Source organism: Mytilus edulis, chromosome 9, assembly GCF_963676685.1.
Source record: "Mytilus edulis chromosome 9, xbMytEdul2.2, whole genome shotgun sequence".
Taxonomy (NCBI): Eukaryota; Metazoa; Mollusca; class Bivalvia; order Mytilida; family Mytilidae; genus Mytilus; species Mytilus edulis.
In genome coordinates this window covers 39,075,474-39,101,948 of record NC_092352.1, presented here as the reverse complement: position 1 = coordinate 39,101,948, position 26,475 = coordinate 39,075,474, and the positions used below count along the sequence as shown (strand labels likewise).

The 26,475-nt window shown below is 30.9% G+C and overlaps 1 protein-coding gene across 1 annotated transcript; it reads left to right on the top strand.

The window, feature by feature from the left end:
* Positions 1–461: 461 nt before the first annotated feature.
* Positions 462–26,475, top strand: LOC139488295 (uncharacterized). Its single transcript, XM_071273792.1, has 12 exons — positions 462–645; positions 3,735–4,560; positions 5,021–5,134; positions 5,905–5,992; positions 7,202–7,322; positions 8,266–8,515; positions 9,840–9,963; positions 10,179–10,395; positions 10,974–11,138; positions 11,771–11,903; positions 12,516–12,597; positions 23,312–26,475. The coding sequence occupies exons 2-12, from the start codon at positions 3,749–3,751 to the stop codon at positions 24,872–24,874; spliced, it is 3,669 nt and encodes a 1,222-aa protein (XP_071129893.1). The 5' UTR covers positions 462–645; positions 3,735–3,748; the 3' UTR covers positions 24,875–26,475.

Sequence of the window (26,475 nt, the reverse complement as noted above, 5' to 3'; positions counted from 1 at the left end):
ATACCAAGAGAGTGAACATCTGCTAAAACTCAACAAGGTCGACGTCTTTATTCACTTTTAATCTTTATAGTGATTCTTTAGTCATTGCATAAACATGATAATATCGAGTAATGAGCCAATACACAAAATAAAATTATGTTAAATATTTACGTTTTAACTACGTGTTCCTCTTGTTTGATTTCAATTATTAGTAACTATAATAGTCCGATGTTCAATCAAGAAATTGTATATACAAATCCTTGGTTTATTTTTTCTCACAAAACTTCTGTCTGTATTTTCTAGACATTGATGCACAAATAATGCATTTTGCATGCAGTCAGTTTATTATATATTAGACAAAGACATTGATAAAAAATATAAGATAAATTAATATATAAATGTTCTAAAACACAAGTAAAATTAATATCATAATATGTTCTTGGCGCTTCTTGTCGCTAAAATTCTTCCTGTCGATAATTAGTGAGATCGCGTAATTTGATATTAAAGGGACATAACTTATTTCAAGAACGGACGCCATGTTGAAACAATGGAAATGTGTGGAAAATGAAACTACAACGCATATCTTGTAGAAATAAGCAAGAAAATAATCCATGAATCTGCGATTTTGCGCATATTAATTAAGAAATTATTACGAAACATACAAATGTAAGGAGACTTCAAGAATAGCACTTAAAATTATTACACTAAACCGATTCTCAAGCTGCAAAACCGTATACACGTACCTGTTATAAATTTAAGTTATTATTCAATGTATTCAATGTCATTGCAATATACATCATTGTATGTTTTATTTTAATTTATACATTAACAAAAAAACAACCAAAAGCTTACAAAAAAAGGAATAAAGTTGGAGAAAAGTACAAAATTACAAAATGTAAAATTATAAATATAAAACGTCAACGAACAGAAATTAACCGTCAAGAAACATCAAATAAAAAAAAAAACAACCAACAAATCAATTCAGTTATGAACAATGATGAAGTTAACAGAGCACAATATGACAATTTGGTGTTGCACTATAAATGAAGGGAGGTCAGCCAAAATATGACGAGTTACTGCTTGCGGAGTGAATTTCAAAATCAGTAGTACTGATGACACATAGTTTTTCCAGCGGCCATTTTTTCAAAACATCAAAACATATTTTTTTATCATACCAAATAACTGCAATACGAGCTCACAATACCAATAAAACTTATATATTTAGAATTATAAATGTCTGAACTTTAATAAAATATCTCAATTTTTTGCTCTGACATACATTGTACAATATATTTTTTACTTTTTTTGGAACAATTAAAGTTGGGTGAAATCGGATATTTTTGCTGTTGCACATGTTGCAAGGAAATCATTACGTTACGATAATTGAATTAGCGACCTCCCTAATACCAGGGGCTAATAATAGTAAAAAGATGCAGCAGGTATTTAAAAAGACATAGCAGTCTTCACACTGAACTGCTAAATCTACAGGCCCGCAGCTCAATTTTTGAAATTTTTTAGTTAGATTCTGTTGGCCTGTAGGTCTGATTTTTACAGGCCCAAGAGCAATTTTACTAGCCTGGGCTGCCTGAGCTGCCACTCGTCGTGAAGACTGCATAGTCCAAATATTGATATACCTTTATGCTATTTGTCCTATATAACTGGATGACGACATCACATAGGTTCCTGTAAAATTTTGACCTAACTGAACTCCAGTAAGGCCACATTTAAAAGAATGTCTGTTTCCCCTCCCCCGGGTCTACTCTTTGTAAACAGACCAGGCAGGCAGGTAATTTTTTTTTTTCCAACTGGATGTCATGGATGGTTTGACTTGTCCACTGGAGGCCACTTATCAGTTGTTAGTGCTCAATTTGAGTGTATTTATTTAGATTATCAATCCTTTTAGTAATAGTAATGCATAAAATGCATTTGACGTCCTAATGAGAAAAGCTAATACTCAGGCAAACTTGAAAGTGCCTTCCAAACTTGATTAAACAGCACCAAGATTTACTGGTAAGTATGTTAAAATTATTTAAGGTAAGAATTTTCTTTATTTTCTTGAAGGCTTGAGATGGTGTATGGTTCATGTCATTATAAATTAAGCTGCCCCACACCAACTCAATTTCTATCTACATCCCAAACTTTTGGCCTGGAAAATGTTGTGGGAGGGGCTAAAATGGTAACTTCGGAGGCGAAATGCTGCCGTAATTTTTTACAGGTATGGACTTTGTCATTTTTTATACCCTGCCACACGTAGTGGCGAGGTATTATGTGATACCCTCTGAAAAATTTGTAGGTGTAAAGGGGAAATATTATATACCAAACATGATAGTGATTAATTTTTTAGCTCATCTATGTACATGTGGGCTATTGCTATTCATTATATGTCCGTCGTTGTCGTAAACTTTTCAAAGGTAAGTTTACGACGCCGCAGAAATATAGTCATATAATGAATAGCAATAGCTCACATAGATGAGCTAAAATATTAATCACTATCATGTTTGGTATATAATATTTCCCCTTTACACCTACAAATTTTTCAGAGGGTATCACATACCTCGCCACTACGTGTGGCAGGGTATAAAAAATGACAAAGTTCACACCTGTAAAAAATTTCGGCAGCATTTCGCCTAGGAAGTTACCATTTTTGCCCCTCCCACACCATTTTCCAGGCCAAAAGTTTGGGATGTAGATAGAAATTGAGTTGGTGTGGGGCAGGTTAATTTATAATGACATGAACCATCCACCATCTCAAGCCTTCAAGGAAATAAAGAAAATTCTTACCTTAAATAATTTTAAAATACTTACCAGTAAATCTTGGTGCTGTTTCATCAAGTTTGGAAGGCACTTTCGAGTTTGCCTGAGTATTAGCTTTTCTCATTAGGACGTCAAATGCATTTTGTGCATTACTATTAGTCTGATTATTGTTTTTGTCATTTGAAGGTGGTGCGTCCCTTATAATGTATTTATATGGATAGTCGACCTTCCTATTGATAGAAACAAGTGCCTGTGTATTAGACACAGAAACTGTCACTTCATCTAATGTATCTATGTTGTGACCATCATCTGTAGTTAAATCGTTCAACACGTCGTTCCATGTGCACCTTTTTAAAAAGCTGTATAACCTATTTACCACGATAGGTAACACCTTTGACACGTCCTTGTACTTAATTCGTACAGAAGACGACAATGCGATCTTGTCGCCCATCTTTCAAGCAGACAGTTTACCCTCAATACATACCGCTAAATTGATAGATAACTCCAGAGAGTTCCGGGAAGACTTCCGGTAATATCGGAACCAATGTTGGAATGGAAACGCGGAATAAAGGGCAAATAATTTTTTGACTCGGGGGGGGGGGCTTATTTTTGACCTGGTCGGGGCGAGGGGAAACAAACATGTTTTTTATTTTGGCCTAATGAAGGTCTGTTAAAACTTTAAGCATATGGTTTTTGTGCAATGACATTATTTCCTGAATTAATATATAGGAATCTGATGTACAGTAGTTGTTTGTTTATGTAGTTCATATGTGTTTCTCGTTTTTATATAGATGAGACTGTTGGTTTTCCCGTTTGAATGGTTTACATTACAAATCTTTGGGGCCCTGTATAGGTTGCTGTTCAGTGTGAGCCAATGCTCCGTGTTGAAGGCCGTACCTTGACCTATAATGGTTTACTTTTATAAATTGTTATTTGGATGGAGAGTTGTCTCATTGATACTCACACCACATCTTCCTATATCTATGTATCTTATTTTATAGACAAAGAAATTAAAATGAATCCCAGCATGCCCGGTGGATACCTACCAATGAACATGATGATGCAACAGATGCAACAGCCATACATGGTGGCCGTGCGACTCCCACCTGGCGTTCAACAGCCACAGAGAGGACAAACAGCCGGTGTTCTTCCTGCAGGATTAGGGGCATCTGCCGCCACACGGTTTGCTGCCCCAGCTCCACCAACCTCGCCATCATCATCATCTGCAGGAGCTCAATATGTAACTTCACCAGCTTTAGCAGCTTCACCAGCATTGATGGCATCTCCTGGACTAGTATCTCAAGCTTATGGTGGACAGGGCATCATGTCACAAGGATTAATGACACAGGCATTGGGGCAACAAGGATTGATGACACATGCTTTGGGACAACAGGGACTAATGACACAGGCATTGGGACAACAAGGTTTGGCCTCAGGACTAGCAGCTCATCAGTATGCTGGCCACCCAGGTTTAACAGGAATGACTGCTCAGGGACTAACAGGAATGACAGCTCAGGGACTAACAGGTATGACTGCTCAAGGATTAGCAGGAATGACAGGAATGCCAGGAATGCCAGGGATGCCTGGAATGACAGCACAGAGCTTTGCAGCACAAGGTTTAACAGCTCAGGGATTCCCACCTGGGGGTCTGGCTGCAGCTCATCAGGGTTTGGCAGCACAAGGTTTCCCACATGGCATGGTGACACAACCAATGTCAGCATATGGTGCACCTAGTATGGCCTTTGCTAATCCTGGTGCTTATGCAGCTGTTGCACATCCTGGGATGGCTGGATTACAGTATGCATATGCAGATCCTGCAATGGCAAGGTACATATATGATAACATAAGTTGTAGTAATTATTATATATCATTTTAAGATAAATTTGACCAGTAGAACAGTTAACAACTCTACAATTTTGAGGTTTTAAAGGTAAAAGTAAATATTTTTTTTTGCAATTATAGATTTATAAATACTGTTTCATAAAAAAAAAAAAGTAGTTTTAAATTTATAATTAAAGAATTATTTGATTCTATCAGTATATCCAAACTCCACTCTGAAAATCCAGATCCTTATTTAGGGGTAGCTAGAAATATGAAAGGCCTAGGCTACTTCCACTTGGCATCTTGCAAATATGGTATTGTTGATATTATGTGATACAGAAACTCTGAAAGTAACCAGTCGAAAGATCAAATTAATATGCATGATGTAAATATGTTTGTATATTTGAATTGAGTTTTATGGTTATAAAGAAAAAATGAAATTACTGTTGTGAATTTTATGTTTTAGCATGGCAGGGTTAATGCAGGAGGTACCTGTACAAGAAGAAGAGGTACCAGAAAGTGTAACAGTTAACCTAGATGACTTTAACTCTGATCTCCATCTGATTATAGATTCTGACGGGTAAGAAGAAATGTATTTGTTATTTCTAGATTAAATTGTAAGTGTAAGATGAATGTGATATTTTTTTTCAAAGTTATCAAATTGTATGTGTTTGTTTGTGAATATAACATGTGTTTGTCACTATGATCATTAGTTTCACCTCTTGGAAATTGAGGCAAAAGATATTAAAGTGATATTGATTATTAAAACTTCATTAAAATGTTTAAAAGTTTTATAAACAGCTGTCAGACAAAGCCATGTCAAAAACAAACATAAAAAAACTAACAGTATAAAAAACATACCTAGAAAAACTAAGGACTATGCAACACAAACCCCACCTAAAGACAGGGTAGTATCAGGTGCTGCAGAAGTAAAGACATATCCTGCTCCACATGAAGCACCTGTTGTATTGCTCATTTAAGTACAAAACCTTAGATAAGTCTAATTCAATAGGTCACATTCTAAGAAAAGAAAATGCAATATGTACTTAATTTTTGCTGCTGAAAATTAAGCTGTCACTAATAAAAAAAAAAACACTATTCTTTCTAAATTCAACATACATGTATCCTGATGATTCCAATTTCTTTTGTCAATAATTTCAAAATAGGGAGATGTTGTATGATTGCCAATAAGGTAGTTGTCCATTAAAGACCTAAATACAAAGTGCTGGCCTGGTCATTGTATAACCTCTCATTTTATTTTATTGTTGTTGCTTGTCTTTTTATAACATGCATGTACATTGTACAGGTGTAACCAAACTATACAATTTTGTTACACATTTTTTTTTCCAGATTTGGTGCTCACCCACTAGTTCAACCTCCTGGTTTTAACTTTTGTTGGGCAGGAGCTAGGGCTACCCATGGTGCAATGTCGGGAAAGGTAAGTTTTTCTTTGGGCATTTTTAAAACTAGAGCATTCAAGCATGACAGGGCATAGAGCTTCTTTGCTAGCTATTCAAAGTGCAAGCTATATTTCTGATTACAAAATTTCCAAAAGGCTGAACTAAATCAGTGAAAATTCATATGTCTTTCTTCTATTGAAAATAATTTGGATCATTGATAATGCTAGGTTTATGTGATACCTGCAGTATGACCTTGATTTATTGAGATTTTCAACAAAAATTTTATAAAAATCTTAATGAGTAAATCCTATGAGACATTCCTTAATAGTTATCCGACTCGGACTTGGTGTGTCAGTGTTAGATCACCCCGAGGCCAGAGGGTGATCTAACACTGACACACCAAGTCTGAGTGGGATAAATATTTTACATCCCAGCTGTTTTAGATTAGACGAAAAACCATTTACAATTCATAAAATCTAGTTTAGAACGCCACACAACCATTATAATATACTTTACATATTACTATATGATATATACCCTTTATGACCCCCAAACACGATGAGTAGATATCAAACAATGTCAACTCGCCCCACTTGTGACGTCAATCGGCCCACACTATATCGCCACTTTATACAAAAGTCGCCCAACTCTTGTTAACCGACTCGCCCCACTTTTGAAAGTTTAAAATCAAATTGAACAATCAGTCTGACAACTCACTTATTAACGAAAAAGGTTTAAACCCCACTGAATAAAGGTCTCCCACTTATAAAAAGATCTTGCTTCCTTTAAGTATGTTAAATTACTATTAGTTGGTATCCAGTCGTCCTGGTGTAGTGGTATGTGTCATGGCTTGATATGCTAAAGGTCTTGGGTTTGAATCCCAGCCGATACACTGGATTTTTTCTACGTGAATGTTGATAGATAGTCTTTTCCGTATAATTAATTATAAGTTTTATAGTGTATTTTACATTCCCGCCAAAATGTTATAGAACAAAGGAAAGCATGCATAACAAAGAAACTCAAAACTGTTAGAACAAAGGAGCTGGGATGTAAAGTATGTGCACTCTTGTTAATTAAATCACTTCATGTGTATTGTTATCTCATATAGACACTAGTCAGTTTCAGTTCTTTTGATGCAGCCAGATGCTTAAAGGGGACAAAGGCAATTTTAAATTGTATTGACATTTTATAAAGATATAATGTAAAAGGAGATGTATGATAAATAAATGTGATTTTGTGCTTTTCAGTTGTATTATGAAGTGCAAGTTGTTGAACATTTACCAACAAATTTTGGAGAAAATCATCAAGAAACAAATCCACATGTTCTAAGAGTAGGATGGTCAATAGATGAAAGTTCATTCCAGTTAGGTAAGGCTACAAATCTGTTAGTTCTACAAATCATTAAACATTGGTCTATGTAATGATAATGATAAACTGCAGCCCATTTAGGACTTTTTCAAGTCCTCAAACTGCTTTACTAACTCTGCTCACTTATTTCCAAAAGTATTCGATGAGTATTTTAAACTGCAAAAAAATACTATTTTTTCATAAAAAATGTCATATAGAGTTACTCCCCTTATTTTTGCCCATTTGAAAATTTTAGTGTGGGTAATAAATTTTTCTTTATATAGAATATTTTTAAGTTATATTGGATTTAATAGTACCAAAATGGAATGTAGTTTATATAAAAAAAAATGATTTGATACATACAGAAATAAAACGTTGTAAATGATTGTAATAAAATAATACCCATATAATATATAAACAAAACAAACATTCTAGGTTACCTGTAATGAACATTGTCTGTTTTGAAGATATGGAATAAATGGGTTACTAATGGACATTAATTTAATGTAAATTTAGGCTGTTAAATTGTTGAAGAATAATTATAGATTATTGTTGATCTTCTCAATGAGATTGATTTTCTTGCTTGAGCTCGGTAGGAAGAAAGTGAGAAAAGCAATCAAGTTGAGATGAACCATGCTAATCTGTTTATCGCTATTTTACCTATGAAGAGGTTGTTAATTTCATTGACAATGGACACATGCATCCTTAGTTTCTAGCTATCATTTTTCATATTTGACTCTGCTGAGAAAGATAAATAATTAGTCAGCTAGATCAGAGAAACATTTCATACAAGGACCCTATATTTTCTTCATACACATTGAAGAATTGATTCCTATTGATTATTTAGTTACTGCATGACCTTACAATACTATACCTAATAATAAATAAACTAAAATAATATACATTTTAAACAAATGATGAACATGATGAAAAAGTTAACTTTCTGATTTTTATGAATTTTCAGGAGAAGAACCCTTTTCTTACGGGTATGGTGGAACAGGGAAATTTTCCAAAAATTGTAAATTTTCTAATTATGGTGAACCATATGGTGAAGGGGATGTTATAGGAGCCCTACTTGACCTTGATGCCAAACCACCAAGCATGTCATTTACAAAGAATGGTAAATGGCTTGGAGTAGCAGAAACTTTGTCAGCATTCCCTGTTGGAGTGAAAGAAAGAGCATTATTTCCTCATATTTTAAGCAAAAACACCAAGTTAGTACTAATCAATATTTATGTACAGAAGTATTGCAGTGATGAATGCTTTTGTACATATGTATTGCAGTGATGAATTCATCTGCAGTTAGTTTTGAATGAAAAAGTGTTTGAAATCTTACACATATAGGATGAGAATTTAATTTTGTATCAAAATAGGAGAAAATATTGTTTATTAATCAAATAAGTTTGTTATATTTCAGTGATATTGTTTGCCTCAAATTACAGCCGAAATTCGGCCTTTTCCCCTAGAGGAAATTCCCAATTACTAAAAAAAATGGCTTAAAATTCCTCCCAAAAAGTTTTACGTTTTCCCCAAACAGTGATGGCATTGGTAGTAATGTTTGTAAATATCATATTCATGTTATTATTTTGATATTAGAAAGCACTTTTGAGATCCGGTTTTCTGATCAGAATCATCATGGTGTTTGAAAAACATGTAGTTTTCAATGCATTAAGTACCATCATTGCTTCTGTTTCTTTCCCCTCTCCGATAAGTACCTTTCAGGTGAAAATGTCTGACAACCAAAATATACATGAAAAAACAGTGCAAAAAAAACCCAGCAAAGGTCAGCAAAAAATCGAAGATGTGTTTAGGATAAAATATACAAATTTCCCAATTTCAATAAAAAAATATGCATTTTTCCCAATAAAAAACGGTAGAGGTAGTTTTGAAAAAAGACAACAATATCACTGTATTTAATACACCAAGGATAAGAAAATAGTGCAGATACTAGGATGGGGAAAATGGGTACATATAATGTGTAATTGAATCCTCATTCATTTTCCGTCTAGTTTCCCAAAAACTTCACAGAAATATTGCACACTTATTAAAATTGTGCCTGCTATTATAAAATTGTTTCATGAACTTTTGCCAATTAAAAAAAAAAGTGTTACTTTTCAGCAAAATTAGCAAAAGACAACATCCTGTTTGGTCTATTCTCTCTTCAGGTTTTTTTTGTCAAACAAATTGAAACTTGCGCTCTACTCCAATCTCAATTGACAAGGACATGGATCTTTTCTTGGACTTTAGCTTCTTCCACCAATAACATTTGACTGCTATTTATAGTGCTGAAAGTGGCATTGAATACCAATTTATCAATTCTATGACAAACCTTATAGATCTATAGCTCACCCAGCCCTTTAAGCTTTGTGTATAATGTATAAATTCATAAAACTTTACACATTTTCCTCATCTACTGTGAAATTTTAACTAGAACTGAAAAAAAAATACACGATAATTTTTACGATAATTCTTCATAAAATGAAAACATTAAAAAAAAGAAGAAGGAAATTTCACTGTTATGTTTTATTTTATTTTCAGATTTATTGTAAATTTTGGTCAGCAAGAATCTTGGTATTCCCCACCACAAGGATTTAATTATGTGATGCATCAACCAGGTCTTGTTAGAGGAATGGAAGCACCAGCCAAGAAATCAGACTGTGAAGTAAGGCTTTGGATTTATTGACTTCATTAAACAATTTGCCTGTTTACAAAATATATTTACTGTTTAAGAATGCTATTTTAATCATAATGTTAATTTCTGGGTCATTTGGTCTCTTTGGAAGAGTTTTCTCATTGTCAATCATACCAAATCTTTTTTATTTTAGTTGCATATTCTGACTACATACTAAAATCCTATATAACATTTGTTGTTTATAGATAGTGATGATTATTGGTCTACCAGGAGCAGGCAAAACTACATGGGGTATAAATCATCAGAAAGCACATCCAGAGAAAAGGTACAACATCATTGGATCAGACACATTGATAGATAAGATGAAAGTCATGGGCTTGCCACGTAAAAATAACTACCATGGAAGATGGGACGTTCTAATTGACAAAGCAACAAAATGTCTCAACAAGTTGTTTGAAATGGGTAAGTTTGTATTTAGAGTTTCTAGTTGTTGAAATTGCATAGGGATTGGTTCATTATTACATAGAAATAATTATTGAACCGAGAATGGAGAAAATGTCACAAATGATTTAAAATAATCATACCAAGCTAAAAATCTTCCTACAACATTTGACTCCGAGCAAAATTCTTAATGGAAAGTCTGTATTGTCAAAGGCTTATCAAAACCTCAAACACATCAAATGATTGGATAACAACTGTCATATTCCTGACATGATACAGAAATTTTCTTATTTAGAAAATTTTGGATAAAACCTTGTTTGATAGCTAGCTAAACCTCTCACTAAATCTAATAAATTTTAGTTGTTCTTCTTATTTTTTTCTGTCAAAAAAGGTTTGATACCATGATACAAGCAGTTCAGCTAACACCTTTCATTTCAAGAAAATAACTTTTTATCTTACATTGTTATCATTGTAAGTGATCTATTTTTCCCTTAAAACTGTTAACCTGAAACTAAATATAAGGAAGAAATGACTGGTTGAAATCAATTTAATTAATGATGATAAAAGTGAAAATGGTATTATATTTTTGTTTATTTTAGCTCAAAAAAGGAACAGAAATTTCATTCTTGATCAAACAAATGTTTATCCATCTGCAAGAAAAAGAAAGATGAAGAATTTTAGTGGATTTCTTAGACGTGCTGTAATTATCCAACCAGAAGATTCAGAAATTCAAAGACGATCAGAACAAAGAACTGTAGAAGATGGTAAAGTAGAATATTATATAAGCTCTGTATTTAACCTTTAGGAAGAAAAAAAAGATTTTTTGAAGTACATGATTTTGAAACTGGCAGACAGCAAGACATGTTGTTAAATTTTGTTGACCAATGGTTTCAGTAAATCATTTATCATTAAGTGCTCTTTGATACTAGCAAGAAAGTTAGAAGATATACATATCCACCTGATCAATATAGAAGTGTTTCTAATTTTTAGTGAAGAATCTGTAAATATTTTTAACTATGAAAGGAATGTCATTTTTTGGAAGCTGTTCAATTTTATCATACATAAAGCCATGAATAAATGTAATACTTAGATTATTAAAATGACATGAATTAGAAATGTAACATGTCATTGGTTCCTTCAAATATTCATTCATGTATTCATCTTTAGAACAGATTGAGTTTTGTGTTTTAAAAGTTATAAAATAATATAAAGGAGTGATACTTTTTAAGTGGACACGTTTTTGTTGTATCATTTAACTGCACCTATTTTTTGCACAAGATACACATGGTTATAAAGAAATGCTATTATATATTTCCTCGTGATTATGGTAATTCATTGGCAAACATTTTAGTAAACAATATTTTTTAATTGCATAAGAACATTTTGTATATTACAGGAAAGTTTGTTCCCGAGTCAGCTATTGTTGAAATGAAAGCTAATTTTAAATTACCAGATGTTAATGACCATTTATTTGATAAGATTGACTATGTTGAACTACCAAGAGAGGCCAGTGTCAAGCTTGTAGAAAGGTATTAAGATTGGATGAAAACTTAATTTAATGCATACATCACAAGTTATCATTACACAATAAATATAAAATTAAGAACATGCATTATGATTGCTAATGAGATGACTCTCCACCAGACCCTAAATGACAAAGTTTACAACTATAGGTCACTGTTTGGCTTTGCAATGAGTAAAACCCATACTGCATAGTCAGCTATAAAAGGCAATGTAATGGCATGTACAACAATTCAAACCAAAAAAACTAACAGCCTAATTTATGTACAAAAAAAATGAATGAAAAGCAAATATGATACACAGCAACAAACAACAACCACTGAATTTCAGGCTTTTGACTTGGATTGAAATGCATTGAATTTTTTTTAGAGTACTTCCTTGGTAAGTATTAATAGGCTTAAACAGAAAAGTCCTTTTCTGCAAAAATCAAAGGACTGTTATTAATATTCTTCTTTTTTATGGCGAAAGATTCAACTCATGGTAACGCTTTTACTGTGCGACTAATTTTCAGTGTCTTTGATGTAAAAAAATAATAGATTGACTGCAGTTTTAAAATAAACTAAGAAGTTTGATTAGAACAGAATGATAGTCTGTGTATGATTTATAATTATTTGTTATAGGTATAATGGTGAAGGTAAACATGGTAGTCAGCCACCCAGAACTGGAGGTCAACCTTTCCAACCCCCTGCAGATCTCAGACAGGTAGGTCAAGCAGGTATAGTTAAAACAACATGGAAATTTTTTACAAATTTTATATTATTTATGCCTGAAATAATTATGAAATTAAACATTATTCAGATTTACAAATCGAAAAACAAGCCACAAAATGATAAAAATGTTTTAAAAAACCAACCTGTATAGTATTGAGTTCCTGTATGATTTTAATTTTATGGATGTGTTACTTTTTGTTAAACAAAAAATTTCCATGTTATAACTTTCATGTATTAGTATTGTTAAAAAAAATCTTGTTTGTAAATAATTATACGTAAGTAAATACACTTTATTATACATTTGTGTACATCTATTTACAGATGAAAAAGAGGTATCATTACATGTATGTACATGCTTGCTGAATTAATTTCAGTACACAAACAACAATGAAACAGCAAACGTCTTTCATATGATATTATCAAGTTTTAAATAATATAAGTTAACATTATTATGAAGTTGGATATATTTTTTCTTTAAAAATTCAATTATGGAACTAACAAAAACATACACAAAGACAAAGAAGTTATTGATTTTTATGTAAAGCAATCTCAGTTATTTAGATATTTTAAAGAAAACATTGATAAAATATTGTTGTGGAAGGCTTTATACAAAATACAAATACGTACCAGAAATAAGGGCACCAGTTTAAGATATACCTTATCAATGTAGTTTAGGAGGTTAAGTGCTATGGCTGCTATCAGCTCAGTTATAAAAAAAATTATGACAGGGTGTCCAGATAGTACTGTACATATCTTCGTATGAATCTTATCTTATTTATATTGAGGAAACAGCATGTTTAAGAACAAAATAAAAAAAGGTTTTTATTTGCCTAACTTGAGCACATAGTTTATCAAAAGAAAGATGTGGAAAACAAATAATTTGAAATTTCATTCCTTTCCACCTTGACCTATAGAGTATTAAACAATGTTCATTATTCCCATCAGTTCAAGACAAACATTCACATTGTCTTCTTATATTTTGCTATTTGCAAATAGAAAATAAGTACAAACAATACTGTTCTCTGCATTTTATTGATGTGATTCATTTTAACTAGCTGATATCTTCAAAACCATTTCTTTTTACAGTTAATGTCTCATTAGTTTTGAGTAATCATTATTTAAATTTCAATTTTGATTTGTAAATGTCAATATTCATTAGAAAACATTTTCAACATCTTAAAACTTTTTAGTCAGAATACTAAAACATTTTTTTAAGTGGAAGTTATATATTCCGTTATAAGTGAATAGTAATTTTCCTATTGAAATAAACATAAGTCAGACTTTTAATGTTTTATGTTTGACAAATATCCTAGTTGGACCAAGGCAATCATGAATAGGTTTGAAAGAAAAGAGTAATTTGAATAGTATTATGAACAGATGAACCCAGAATTGTTACCAATTGCAGTTAAACAGCACATTGTATATGCTTTTTGCACTATTTTTCTAATTACCGAATGAAAATGATAAAACACTTTGAAATGTGTATATATATATTCATATATACTAGTCATGACCTTGCATGCTCTACATTTTAAGTTAGAATTTTATGAGATAATATTAAGAAAATATAAATGAATTCTATTTGAAAAGACAGGATGGAAAGTTATATATTAAAAACACATTGCTCTCTTGGTTAGAGAGATATTTTTTTTGTACTTAGGTACTCAGATATCAAGAACAAGTTCGTTTGTGCTTAGAATAAATTTATTAAGTGCTATGATGAAGTTCAATCAATATTATAATAATTAGTAAACCCTTGCTTTGTTAAGATTTATATCCAAGGACAAAGAGCTTGTCTGGAATAATAAAAAAAAGCCACTTAGATACAGTCTCATTTGTTTAGATGTGATTTTCAAAGAGATCCAAGTATTTGAGCAAAGTAAGCTGGGATTACAGCAGCTGGTATTGGAGCTGATTCTCCTTTTGTCATTTGTCTTGTATCAAAATATATATTTAATGTATGAAGTAGTTAGTTCAGGGTTTAGGGCAGACGAAAGTAAAGTATGTATGATCCTGTTTTTTACAACATTTGCAGTTACTTGATTTATGTCTAACTTGACAAGCAGTTCTTGATTCAATAGCTTTTTAAGAAAGTACTTAATAAAACAAAAAAATCAAAATATAACATTCATTTAACATATGATATAAAGATTGTTTCTCCCCATTTTAACACAATTAAGTTGACAAATTTTAGCCCTCTTGAAAGTGACCATTCAAAGTTTTATTAAGTATGCAATACATAGACCAGTAATACAGATAATTTAACAAACCCATCTTTACAACAAATTGAAATGGTCAAAATAGACCCATTTGGGAAAGTTGCCTGTTCTGAGATCATTAACTATTTTCCTTATATTAAATAATGCACAGAGTCAGACATCATTATAATTTATAGATTATTTAGTACATTCATTATACTTGTTGATGCACAGAAAGTTTTGAAATTACAAGGAACATACTTATATTTTAATGATTTTTCAAACAAATTATGTAACTTTTAGAATTCTAACTATTAATTAACAATGAAATACTTTACAATTAGTTAAAAAATGCTTATTTACAGATCATCAGCTGTATGCATATTGTTAAAAAGTAAGAAAAAAATGCTCAAATGATTTGATTATCTAGGACTCATTCTCTCTGTTGTTTCAGTTGAACCTTATATTTTCGAATTTTCTATTGTTTCCCATTTAGATATATTTATATATTATGTTTTCCCTCTTTTGACATTTTTTTTGTATTCAGTCTGCAATTTATTTTGAAAATAACATTGGGTGTGAAATCACAAAAAAGTAAATCTGAAACCCTTATGTACTTCTAATGGGAGGTCCCATTTTCTATATTTATTACTTGAAAAAGTTAGATAATCTAAAGCTAATTTGGGAATTAACAGACATTTATTATATTCCATAATTGTTATATAGTGTCAAAGTTAAATGATAGTTCTGTAGATTGAATTTAAATTGGTGATTTTTCAGCTCAGGACTTAGACAATCTCATTTAATGTATTCTGTTTACAACTATACAATCTAACACTTTTAATATATAAGCAGCTTCACATTTTGTATATTTAAACAAAATAAAGTGATCCATATTATCCTGCCTCATTTTAAACGATGTATTTCACAGTAGTATTTCAGTATGAAAAGGACAGACAGCATATTAAACTATTATCTTCTTTATAAAGACTGGTCTATGCTAATACTATCACTATAAATATATTTTATAGACATCACTCCCAGATAATTATCGAAATTATATAATCTTTTCAGTATTATTTATCTCAATAGATAAAATATCCATGATTTCCACTATGAATTTTAACAGAGTTAAGCAATCTTTTTTTTTATATTAACATTCTAGTTGATAGTTGGATATGCCTTTACTTTGATATTCTTTTTTGTTGTGTAGTAAACTTGAGTATATTGAAATTTAAATTCGTTTTGAAGCATTAGCAAAATCAACATGGATGTGAAGAAGTATTATGTCCATATTAATGCTAGTTTTACTAACCTTTGTAATAGAAAAGCTGTCCTTTTGATCAGTATTGTTTATTGCATGATGTTATTTCATGTATATTTGTTGTTGGGAGTAGGATTTTCATTTGTGAGTACTATTTAACTGAGAAGAATTCAGAAAACCACAATATATTTACATAAAATTTGAATGGATTCTTTCCTTTATAGTAAAATTTTATAGGAAACCCAAGAAACTTATAGAAATTGAATGAAATATTTTTTTATTCAGGATGTTGTAATATCAAACACCCAAATTAAGGAAGTTAAGGAAAACATATTTAACAATAATCTTCTTCAAGCAACTAATAATCAGCAAATATTTTTTCAGAAATTATCTGAATATCAATGTTTTTGCTTAAATAACAAAGGTTTGGAATATGAATGTAAATAATAAGGAGAAAGATCCACATCTTATAAATATTTAAATTATACCTTTCTTGAGCTATTGTGTAACTAATTTGCTAATGTTTGTTAATTTATAAGATCAACTCATGCACTTGGACTCTGATTATCTGAAAACAAAATCATTCATTTAAGTGTACAATTTGTTGATATTACATATATGAAATGGGAATCTGCTTCCATGACCATCGATATTTTGTTGTAGCCTAGAAATTGCAAGACTTATTAAATGCTATTTCTTTTTGTTTATAACAGTACAGATAGAATAGATTGAATACTACATTTTGACCAAAGATGCATACTTATAGGTTATAGATTAGTCCAAGTCTTGTGTTCATAAAAAATCTCCAGGACTGCAATAAAAGTTAAAACCTTTTAAAAGTTATGATTGTACTTCTACCACTATTTCAATACTACCTAAAAAATTAAATGAAAATGCTTTATGTTTCATTGCAAATGATTTATACTAGAATAACCCTGAACTAAACAAGTTCTTTATTTTATAGAATATAAAGAACGATGATTCTAATATCTATTATCTTAAAATATCACAGTATCTGAGAATACAAATCATTAAATTGTACCACAAAATATACCAAATTATTTACCTACTCCCTCTTGCACTCCCTTTAGTTTCTACCATACTCCTTGACAACAGACTTGCAATCTTGGTCCCTTCATATCCTATTCTATTTCTTTTTATTCTGAAAAAAATGGAATAAGCCTTTATTGAACTTGCCTTGCACTTCATCAGATATTTATTTTCAGTATTGTTAAAAAGGAGAATGTTGAGGATAGGAATGATATTTAAGAAGGTCAGTTTGAAGATAAATTAAAATTCAGTTCTTCATCAAATTCAGTTTTTTATTGAAATGATAAAAATAAATGGTCAGAATTTCAGTAGCTGTTATGAAAGCATGTCATGTTTATTTTAAAAATGTATATCCCAGTTTCAACCAAAGATAATTTCAGTAATTTATATAGAAGATGATTTATCAAGTCATTTCTTCTTTGCAAAGAGGTAAATTATGACCAGGTCTACTGTTGTGATTCTTAAAAAGCCATGTTGCATATTAAATAAATCCATTTAAGCTATGCTTTAAGATACCCATTGCTTTCAGCTTGAAAAAAAAACCTGTTGGGTAATGAACTATCGATTTGCTGCATGCAATTGAAATAATAAAATTTTGAGTGTTTCTCTGTACAATTTCTTAATATCTTAATGTAGTTCTTGGTTCTGTGTTCACAGTTATTTTATCATCTGCTTAGGGAGAGTGGATTTTATATTTACTAAAACCTACATAGTCTATAAATGCATGTTGAATTTCATTTTTTGAATTAATAATATAAAAGACATATTATATTTGAGATATAGTTTAAACTTATCATCGTGCTGACAAATGTCAAGTCTTAATTTAGTGAATACATAAAAAACATATTGAACCTATATTCATATATTGCATTTTTGATTGTGAAAGTACTGGAACTGAACATTTTTAAAAGTTATGTTTTTCCCATGTAATTTAGAAAAGATATTTTGTTTTTTTCAAGTTTTTTTGTTTTTTTTTCAAGTTTTTTTGTATAACCAAAGTCATAAGTGATAGATAAAATTGTCAGGTAAACACCAATCTGTATCCTCTCAGGTTTTGAATCATTCTATCATACTCCTTCTTGTCAAATTCTGTTTCTGGGAACTCATGGATATAAATAAAGTTTACCACTATCATCATCTGCATATTATGAAAAAAAGGAAAGTGCATGAGAACATATGGGAAGAGTACAACTATGGCTTAGAATTGATATACTGTCTTTTACAGATCTGATTAACTATATCTTTTAGGTTTCTCTTCCTATCTTTATCAATACATTGTTTTCAGCAACCACCTTTTCTTACTTCTGTACACACTTTTAGACATGGGTTGTCTGTTGCAGACGGTTCTTATCTCACTAGACAGACATCCATCCACAAACCCAAATGGAAATATATCATTTTATAAATGCATTCACAGTGTGCTTTTTCACTAACCATTTTAATCTTCCAAATATCAGCCATTTCAAATGCTTTGTTTATATGTATTATTAAGTTGTTTAAGTAGTGTATCTATTTCTGAAACAAACAGGTGTTTTCCAGTTAAAAAAATGCTTGTAGGAAGTTGAGATTGCATATTTCAAATGCATCATGTCTACCAAATGAAATTGTTTAGTATGCCATAAATTTATAGTTATTAACTGCACCACAAGGATGATAAATACAAAGTATTTAACAATTTTAGATGTAATTTTACATCAGTTTCAGAAAACTGCAATGCCTTCCAACTTTGTAGAAGTCTATCCTACCTTTACCTCAAAGGTGATTCTACAATTTTCTTATTACAATATAACAACCAGCATCAAGTTCTCACATACAGATTGCAATAAGCTACTGACCACAACTCAATAGAAAGCTTGACACTGAAATATATTGCAAATTGCCTTAAGCTATTAACATCTTTCTTGCATGAAAGGTTGTACATGTACAAAGAAGTTTTAATCTCAAAGCAATATCTAACCGTATGATCAAGTTTAATGCCAAATCAAACTAAGTTGTTTTCATCTTTTTTACCAGATTTGAAAGTTATGACCTCTTTTTCATGAGATTTGATTTTTTTTATATTAATTCATTAATAGAAGATGTGTACTTTACACAAAATGTTACATGTTACAAAAGCAGTCAAAGATTAAATTTGTCATTGAATGAAACTTAATGCTAAAATATATATATTAAAAAAAATGAAAATCTGGATGCACAATTAACCAGTAAAGAAACTGTTGCCCTCTGAGAAATTTATTTAGAGATACTAAGTAGACTTCAGCAAATAAACCTCTTTATTTTCTTTCAGTTGGGTGCATGCAGTCAAATTATAAGTTAATGTTTTATTTTTAAGTTTTTGAGAAATATTTATTATTAAAATAAGGACCAGACAAACATTTCTTTAAGTTATATGTGTAGAATCTTTACAATAGTCCTTTAATGTTAAGGCTGTTATATATCTGTTAACAAATGATATTGGCATTTCTAATAAACTCGGTTTGATCATTTTAAATGTTTGATATAACCTTTTTTTGAATTTCTTATTCATTTCTCAAAATTATGAATACCTAAATTTAGATTGTTTTCCTTTACAATTATTTACAATTTAAAATTCATTATTTTAAATTTTTATTTTTTAAATGATTCGCTCTTTTTAATTTACTCATAGCTTAATTTGGTTTTGATTATGTACATTCTGTTAAGCTCATTGAGTTTAGAGTAGACATGTAGTTTGTGCAGATTCTCTATTGGACAAATTTAATAAGTTAGTTTATGTTTTAACTTCTAATTTAAGTTGTTTTTCCAAAGTTTACTTGTAAGCTCTAGGTTTGTGTTCCAATTACATCCTTACAATTAGCCAAAAGTAGAAAATATAGATTTGTTTCAATTGACTCTGCCAACAATTGTCTATAAGCAGACATTATATACTAATTTTTAAACGAAAAATGAATTGAAATGCATTGGAGAAACATCAACATATACTTTCCTTGCAGAAACCTCTATAGATGATACAAGATTTGCATTATAATTTGAAATAAACATTCATTATGTTTATTGATTTTGTGGGATAGTTTTTAGGAGGTCAAAAGGATATTCTTTAAATGATTATGAGAAAACGATGAAGAAAAATCATAATGAATCTATATAGACAAATTAGAGGCAACAGAAGTTTAATAATGTTCAAATCTCCTAACTCCTTTAAAAGTTATCAAAGGAACCAGCCTTATAATTTAGTACGCCAGACACGTGTTTCGTCTACATGAGATAGCCTATTTCTGTTTTTCTTACATTAATAGATCAGTATATTCCAAACATGTCTGCTTCTACATTCTTGAATAGAGATTTGTAATTGTAAAGCCATTTTTTTAAATTACTTGTTAAACATGTTTCTATTCATTCAAATGTTTTAACCATTATTAAACAATAACTCAAGATTACATAATATAGCAATATATAAATTAACTAATAATGCAGAATTAGAATCATATAAATATACCATATAGAATTATGAATATATCTAGGATTACCATTAAAGAGTATATATAAAAACATATGCATGTCAGAAGAGATGCTGCAACATTTCTTTTTCTATATTTTATTCAAATTAATCTGAAGACCCACAAAACAAAAACAAATATTTTCATTGAATTTTTACTGATCAGTTAGGTCTATATCAATTTAGGTCTTGAGCTCACTAATTAAAACTTCAAAATACATACTAACTTTTCATCATGCATGTTTTATGTTGATTTATAATTTATAACTCTATGGTAAAATTTTAAGCTATCTTGAATTATAAAACTATATAGTACTTTGCAGTTTATAGCTTATACTTTGACATTTTGATTGTGTCTGTATTATAACAGTTAATAAGCTTAAAAATTTGGTATCTTGATGATTGACTTTATGAAAGTTTTCTTATCTAGCATACTATTGACAAAAAGACTTTCATTATGTGATGTGATGTTTTGCAGCTACTATCAACTAGGAACACATTAATTTGCAATGGATTTAATTGACAATTTCCTAGGTTTGCTTTATAGGTCAATGCAATGACTGTTCAGAAGATTATTGTAACTGTGGTGTTAAATGTTGTGTTGTTCATTTTGTTCATTTAACAGTTTTAAGGCATGAATGCTGGGTTTGGTGGTAAAAATCCAATTCATACAGGAAGATATTGAAGTTATTCTTAAATTATTGAGTTTGTTTTATGGACCTTGAAATATTTACAATTCATGTCAGTTTTGAAGACACCTGTGATGTCTTCAAGTTATCTTTTAATTCTTTATAAGGTACAATATATGTTATTGTAATCATTCTTCAGATTTATCATTCATTTCGTCTTTCTTCTATCATGTCATATAAACTACTTCAGATTGAAGTAGTAATTCTTACTAGTTTTACATATATTAACTTGCATGAGGGTAAAGGAGTTAAAGTAGAATAGTTGCTTAACACCTTACATCTTTTCTTTTCTTTATTTTCCAAATAAAGTGTGCATCAGTATTTCTTTGATGAAACAGAGGCTTTAAGATACTTTTCCCGATTAAATAGTCACACATCTGTGAATTAGGTAGTCAGAATTTTTAATTCTTATTGAAATGATCAGTTGAGCTTTAAAATGTTCAGTTATATTGAATGTCCCATTTAGCTCTTCTTCAATGTACTTGCCTTTTGATCCCATTTGCCTCAATTCCTTTCAAATGCTTTGACATATCAAGGTACATGAGATAATCATTATTATATATAAATAACTTGAAGCATACATTGTTTTAAGGTATGTTAGAAAATATGCACTGCCTAAATTATTTTACCCCAAAAACTATACAAAATAAGATGCTTTATGTCATGAAATTAAAACTGCATGTTGAATTGCATTATATGCAAATGCTGCAACTTCCATCTTACAATGTGAAATGTCGTATATCAAATAAAAAAGCTTCATTCTAAATCTATTATTGACAGTCTTTAAGTGATATGTTTATGTATTGAAGTCTTAAATAAATATTGTTGGACAATACTAGGTACACAGTGACTATGAACTGTTTATTGAAACACAAAACACGGTCATCAATTGAATTAAAAAATGTGTTGATTTTTATTTTATCTCAAGAAAAACATTTTTTAAACAGGGGTTTTGAAGCATGGAAGACATTTGTATGCATATTGATGCAGTTGACATATTTTTGAAAATGTCCACTTAGTTTAATGATACTGAAACTGAAACACCTCTTAAATTTTTCAATATGCATTATAATATACAGTAATGATAAGAAATTTGTGTAATATGGCCATTGGAACAGTATTAAATGCATGTCGTTTTATTTTTGATATAAAAAAAAGATAAAATGAACTGATAAGAAAAGAAAAAGTAAGATTAATAAACAAATCTTAATTTTATATGAATGTAATGTTGACAATTATTTTTTTCATTCTTGAATTGATTTTTAAGTACAACCTATTTACTATTTACAATCATGCTTATGACACAAACAAGTATTACAGGAAAATTATGAAAGACACAAATAACAAAAAAAAAAAAAACAATAGTAAAAAATCAAATGCAGACAACATAGCTTTTATCTTATATAGTAATATGAACAGTACATTGCACATGAAGATTAACATTCTTTCTTATAAAGTAAAGCATAAGCAAGATACTTATACATATAAAATAGGGATAATGAATATGCATATAAATTGATTTTAAAACATACAAAGCCAGTTAGCTGTATTTAGCATCTTATTTGTAGTAATGAATTCGGTGTTTGTACACATCTGGCGTTACAGGTAAGATGGTTAAGGTGAACCAGAGTATTTCTTGACCTTATTTATACTCAATTCATTGTTTGGATTTATAGATATCAAACAGTTCTAACTATTACTGTTGATGTTTCGATGAAATATTAGATACATTGCAATAATTTCAAATTCAGGATGTTTTCAAAGTGAGAATTCAGAAAATAACAAGAGTTTCCTATACATTTGAAATTTTTCATTTGAAGTCCAAGAGGGTTAATTTGATCATGTAAAAAAAAGCCAAATAGGCTATTGCTAGGTAAATCGAGTTAATGCAATTTTTTGGTTTATTACTTTAGAACTATGATATTTAGTTGTTCAGAAAAATTAAGGTAGGCAAATCTAATCCAGACTTTGAATTTTATTATTTTTCTATGTTTTGACATTGTCTATTTGTACTCTTTTGATTTTAATAGGGTCAACCATTTTATCAACCAATGCCAGGACAAGGCAACCGACAACCTTTGCAACAAGGACAAGATAGATTTGGTCAAGCAGGAATGGCATATCGACCGCCAGAACCTCCAGCACCCCCTCAAGGAGGTGGTCAGCATGGAGCAGAGGATGTTTATGGCAATCGTCATAGGCATGCTCAACATGATAGGAATGAGGAACCCTCTGACAAAAGAGGAAGGTTTGAAACAAATAACCCGAGTGCTAGTGCGCTTGACTTCATAAAACAGGAATATAGTGGAGGTGATGATGAACAAAAGCAGTCCCAGAAGAGAATAAAGAAAGAACCTCAGTGGAATCAAATGGCTTATGGGGGTGGTGGTCAAGGATTTCCAGGTGGTCAGTTTGAATTTGCAAATAAGAATGCCCTCCAGAGTCAAGGAAATCCAATGTTTTTTCAGCCTCAGCCACCTCCCCCACCCCCAGAATCTATTAAGTCGGAACCTGGTAGTGGATTCCAGGGACAAGGTCAAAACTGGCAACAGCAACAAGCTGAAATGTTTGCCAAACAGCCAGGATTTGCTATTCAAGGTGCATTTAGGAATCCAATACCGAATGTGGGTAATCCACCTCCAAGTTTTCAAGGCGGTCAACCTTTTATTCAACAAAAGCCTCCACAAAGTGGTGGCTTTGGTGGACCAAGAATGCAACAACCCCCTAAATCAGACCAACAATCGTTTGGATTTGGTGGTCAAAAGCAACAAAATTTTAGTAGTGACAATAAATTTAGTAAACCACCAACATCAAATGTTCAAGATCAACAAAGTTTTCAACAGGGGTCACATGATCCAGACAATGATAGAAAATCTTCATCACCAGGTGGCAGCAAGCCTAGAAGAGAAAGAAAAAGGCCAAGCAAATGGGACACTCCTACAGAGGAGAACTCGCAAGGTGAAGTTGGTTTAAGTGAGGAGGTTCAAAGTCATATTGCAGCATGTGAAGCTGCTTATCAAGCCAATGCAGAATCAGGTATGGGAGATGGACAGATTAAACAAGAGAAAGATGCTAATAATATGGGTCAATCTAACCATAGAGATAGACCAAAGCCAAGTGAACAGTTCAATCAAGGCCATAGGCCAAATGGACCAGGTGGTGGATTTAATAGACCTCCTAAAAATTTTGGTCCTGGAGGTCCCAAAATGGAGAGAGATCAGTTTGTACACGATCAATTTTCGGGTGGATTTGATGGCCCCCCTGGACCAGGTAATTTTGGTGAAGGAATGCGACCACAAGGGCCACCTCATAGAGGATTTGGTGGTAGACCTCCAAGACCATTAATGGGACGTGGGGGACCACCACAGAGACCTCCCTTTAGAGGTGGTCCACATGGTGGACCACCAGGATTTCCTGGTCCCGGAAGAGGACATGGTCCAGGTGGTCCAGGTGGGCCAAGACCATTCAGACCAAGAGGGCCTCCTGATCAAGGTATGCGAGGTAGAGGATTTGGACCCAGAAATGGACCTCCACCATTTGGTCCCAGAGGAATGAGAGGACCTAGGGGTGGCAGAGGCCCAAGGCCTTTTTAAATAATCTATTATACAGTTTATTTGAAATGGAAATAAATGTTGTTATTAACTTTTGTATGGTTTACTTTTCACAAGTCATTAATTATGATAAAAAATCTAACACAGGTTAATCATTTTAGGAAATTTATAGATAATTTTATATCAAGAAGAATATCTTCTTTAAAACTAATATTTCTGGATGAAAAAAGAAGATTATGTTACAACAAAGCAATCATGTGTTACTCTTTGTAAGATCCTGTAGTTGCAATATTACAGTACTAAGTAACAATTGTTCAATAAGACAAAAACTTTGTAAATACAAATTTACATTTTATAACTTTTATTTATGGTAATTTCTTACTTAAGTATAACTTTTTACAAAGGCAAAACATTGAAATATAATGATTGAACCATGAAATTATTCTCATCAGCTGGTATTTATTAGTGTTTAAAAGGTGAATATGAGATAATATCTGTTTCTTTTAGGTTTTACTAGTTTTGTGTAAATATAATACATTTTAATTTTGGTGAAAAATTCACAGAAGGAGGAGGAAAAAGAAGTTAAGGTTTTGAATGATGGGATTTATATTCTTTGATATTGAAAAATATGTTTTAATTGTTGATTTATAAAAAAAAACGAATTGAAAGAATGGTGTTATAAAATACATTTCTTTTAAAAGATGATCATACATTTATAAATTGGCTTTTGAAGACGTTGAAACCAGAACTTTGACATTTTGAATTGAATAATTTAAGAATTATAAGACTGGTAACTAAAATCATTACCATGGGATCTAGAAAATGCTAATTTTAGTAAAGATAAAAGAACTACTATTATAATTCAGTAGTACTAAGTTTTAAATTATTAATAAAACCTTCTTACTTCAGAGCACATTTCATTTGATTGTATAAGGTATTTGTGTGTCATATGAGGGTTTTTTTCAGGAAGAGTGCAAATATTTATATTAAAACTTATATATATAATATGAACAATCATATTAATTCAGCAGTTATAGTTATATATAGGCATGTTATCTAACATTATGGTTTTATTGCATTCATTTGAATGTGTTTTCATCACATATAAATATATCCATGTGGTAGTATATTGCCTAAATTATGTTTTCAGCCATTTTCTTTTCAGATTTCTTCTTTTCAGGATTTTAGCTTGACAATTACATTGTTATTTTAATGTTGTTCATAGCTTAGCATGTCATATTGCCATGTTTACATTGTTTACATATTGAGTTCTTTTAAAAATCACATGCTGATAAGTAAATTCTTTGTAGTATATACAGTTGTTATTAATTTTAACAGTGTGCATTATATTAACATGCTCATGAACATCTTACTGTTTACATTTATACATCAGAACTTGTACATATAAATCCTACATCACCATTTAACTTACAAACCTGCTTTATTTTCCTTCCGAGTAGACTAGTGCTCTTGTTGTTGAAATAGACTTCATTCCAATGTACTTCATTTGTTTTCAGGATTCAAGAACTATATAAAGTATTGTTTGATTATGAAATAAGATCTTAACCATTACATGGTATTAGTGTTTATTTGCTTTGTATAATAATGTTGCAAATGCTTTAATTAAATATAGTATTAATTTA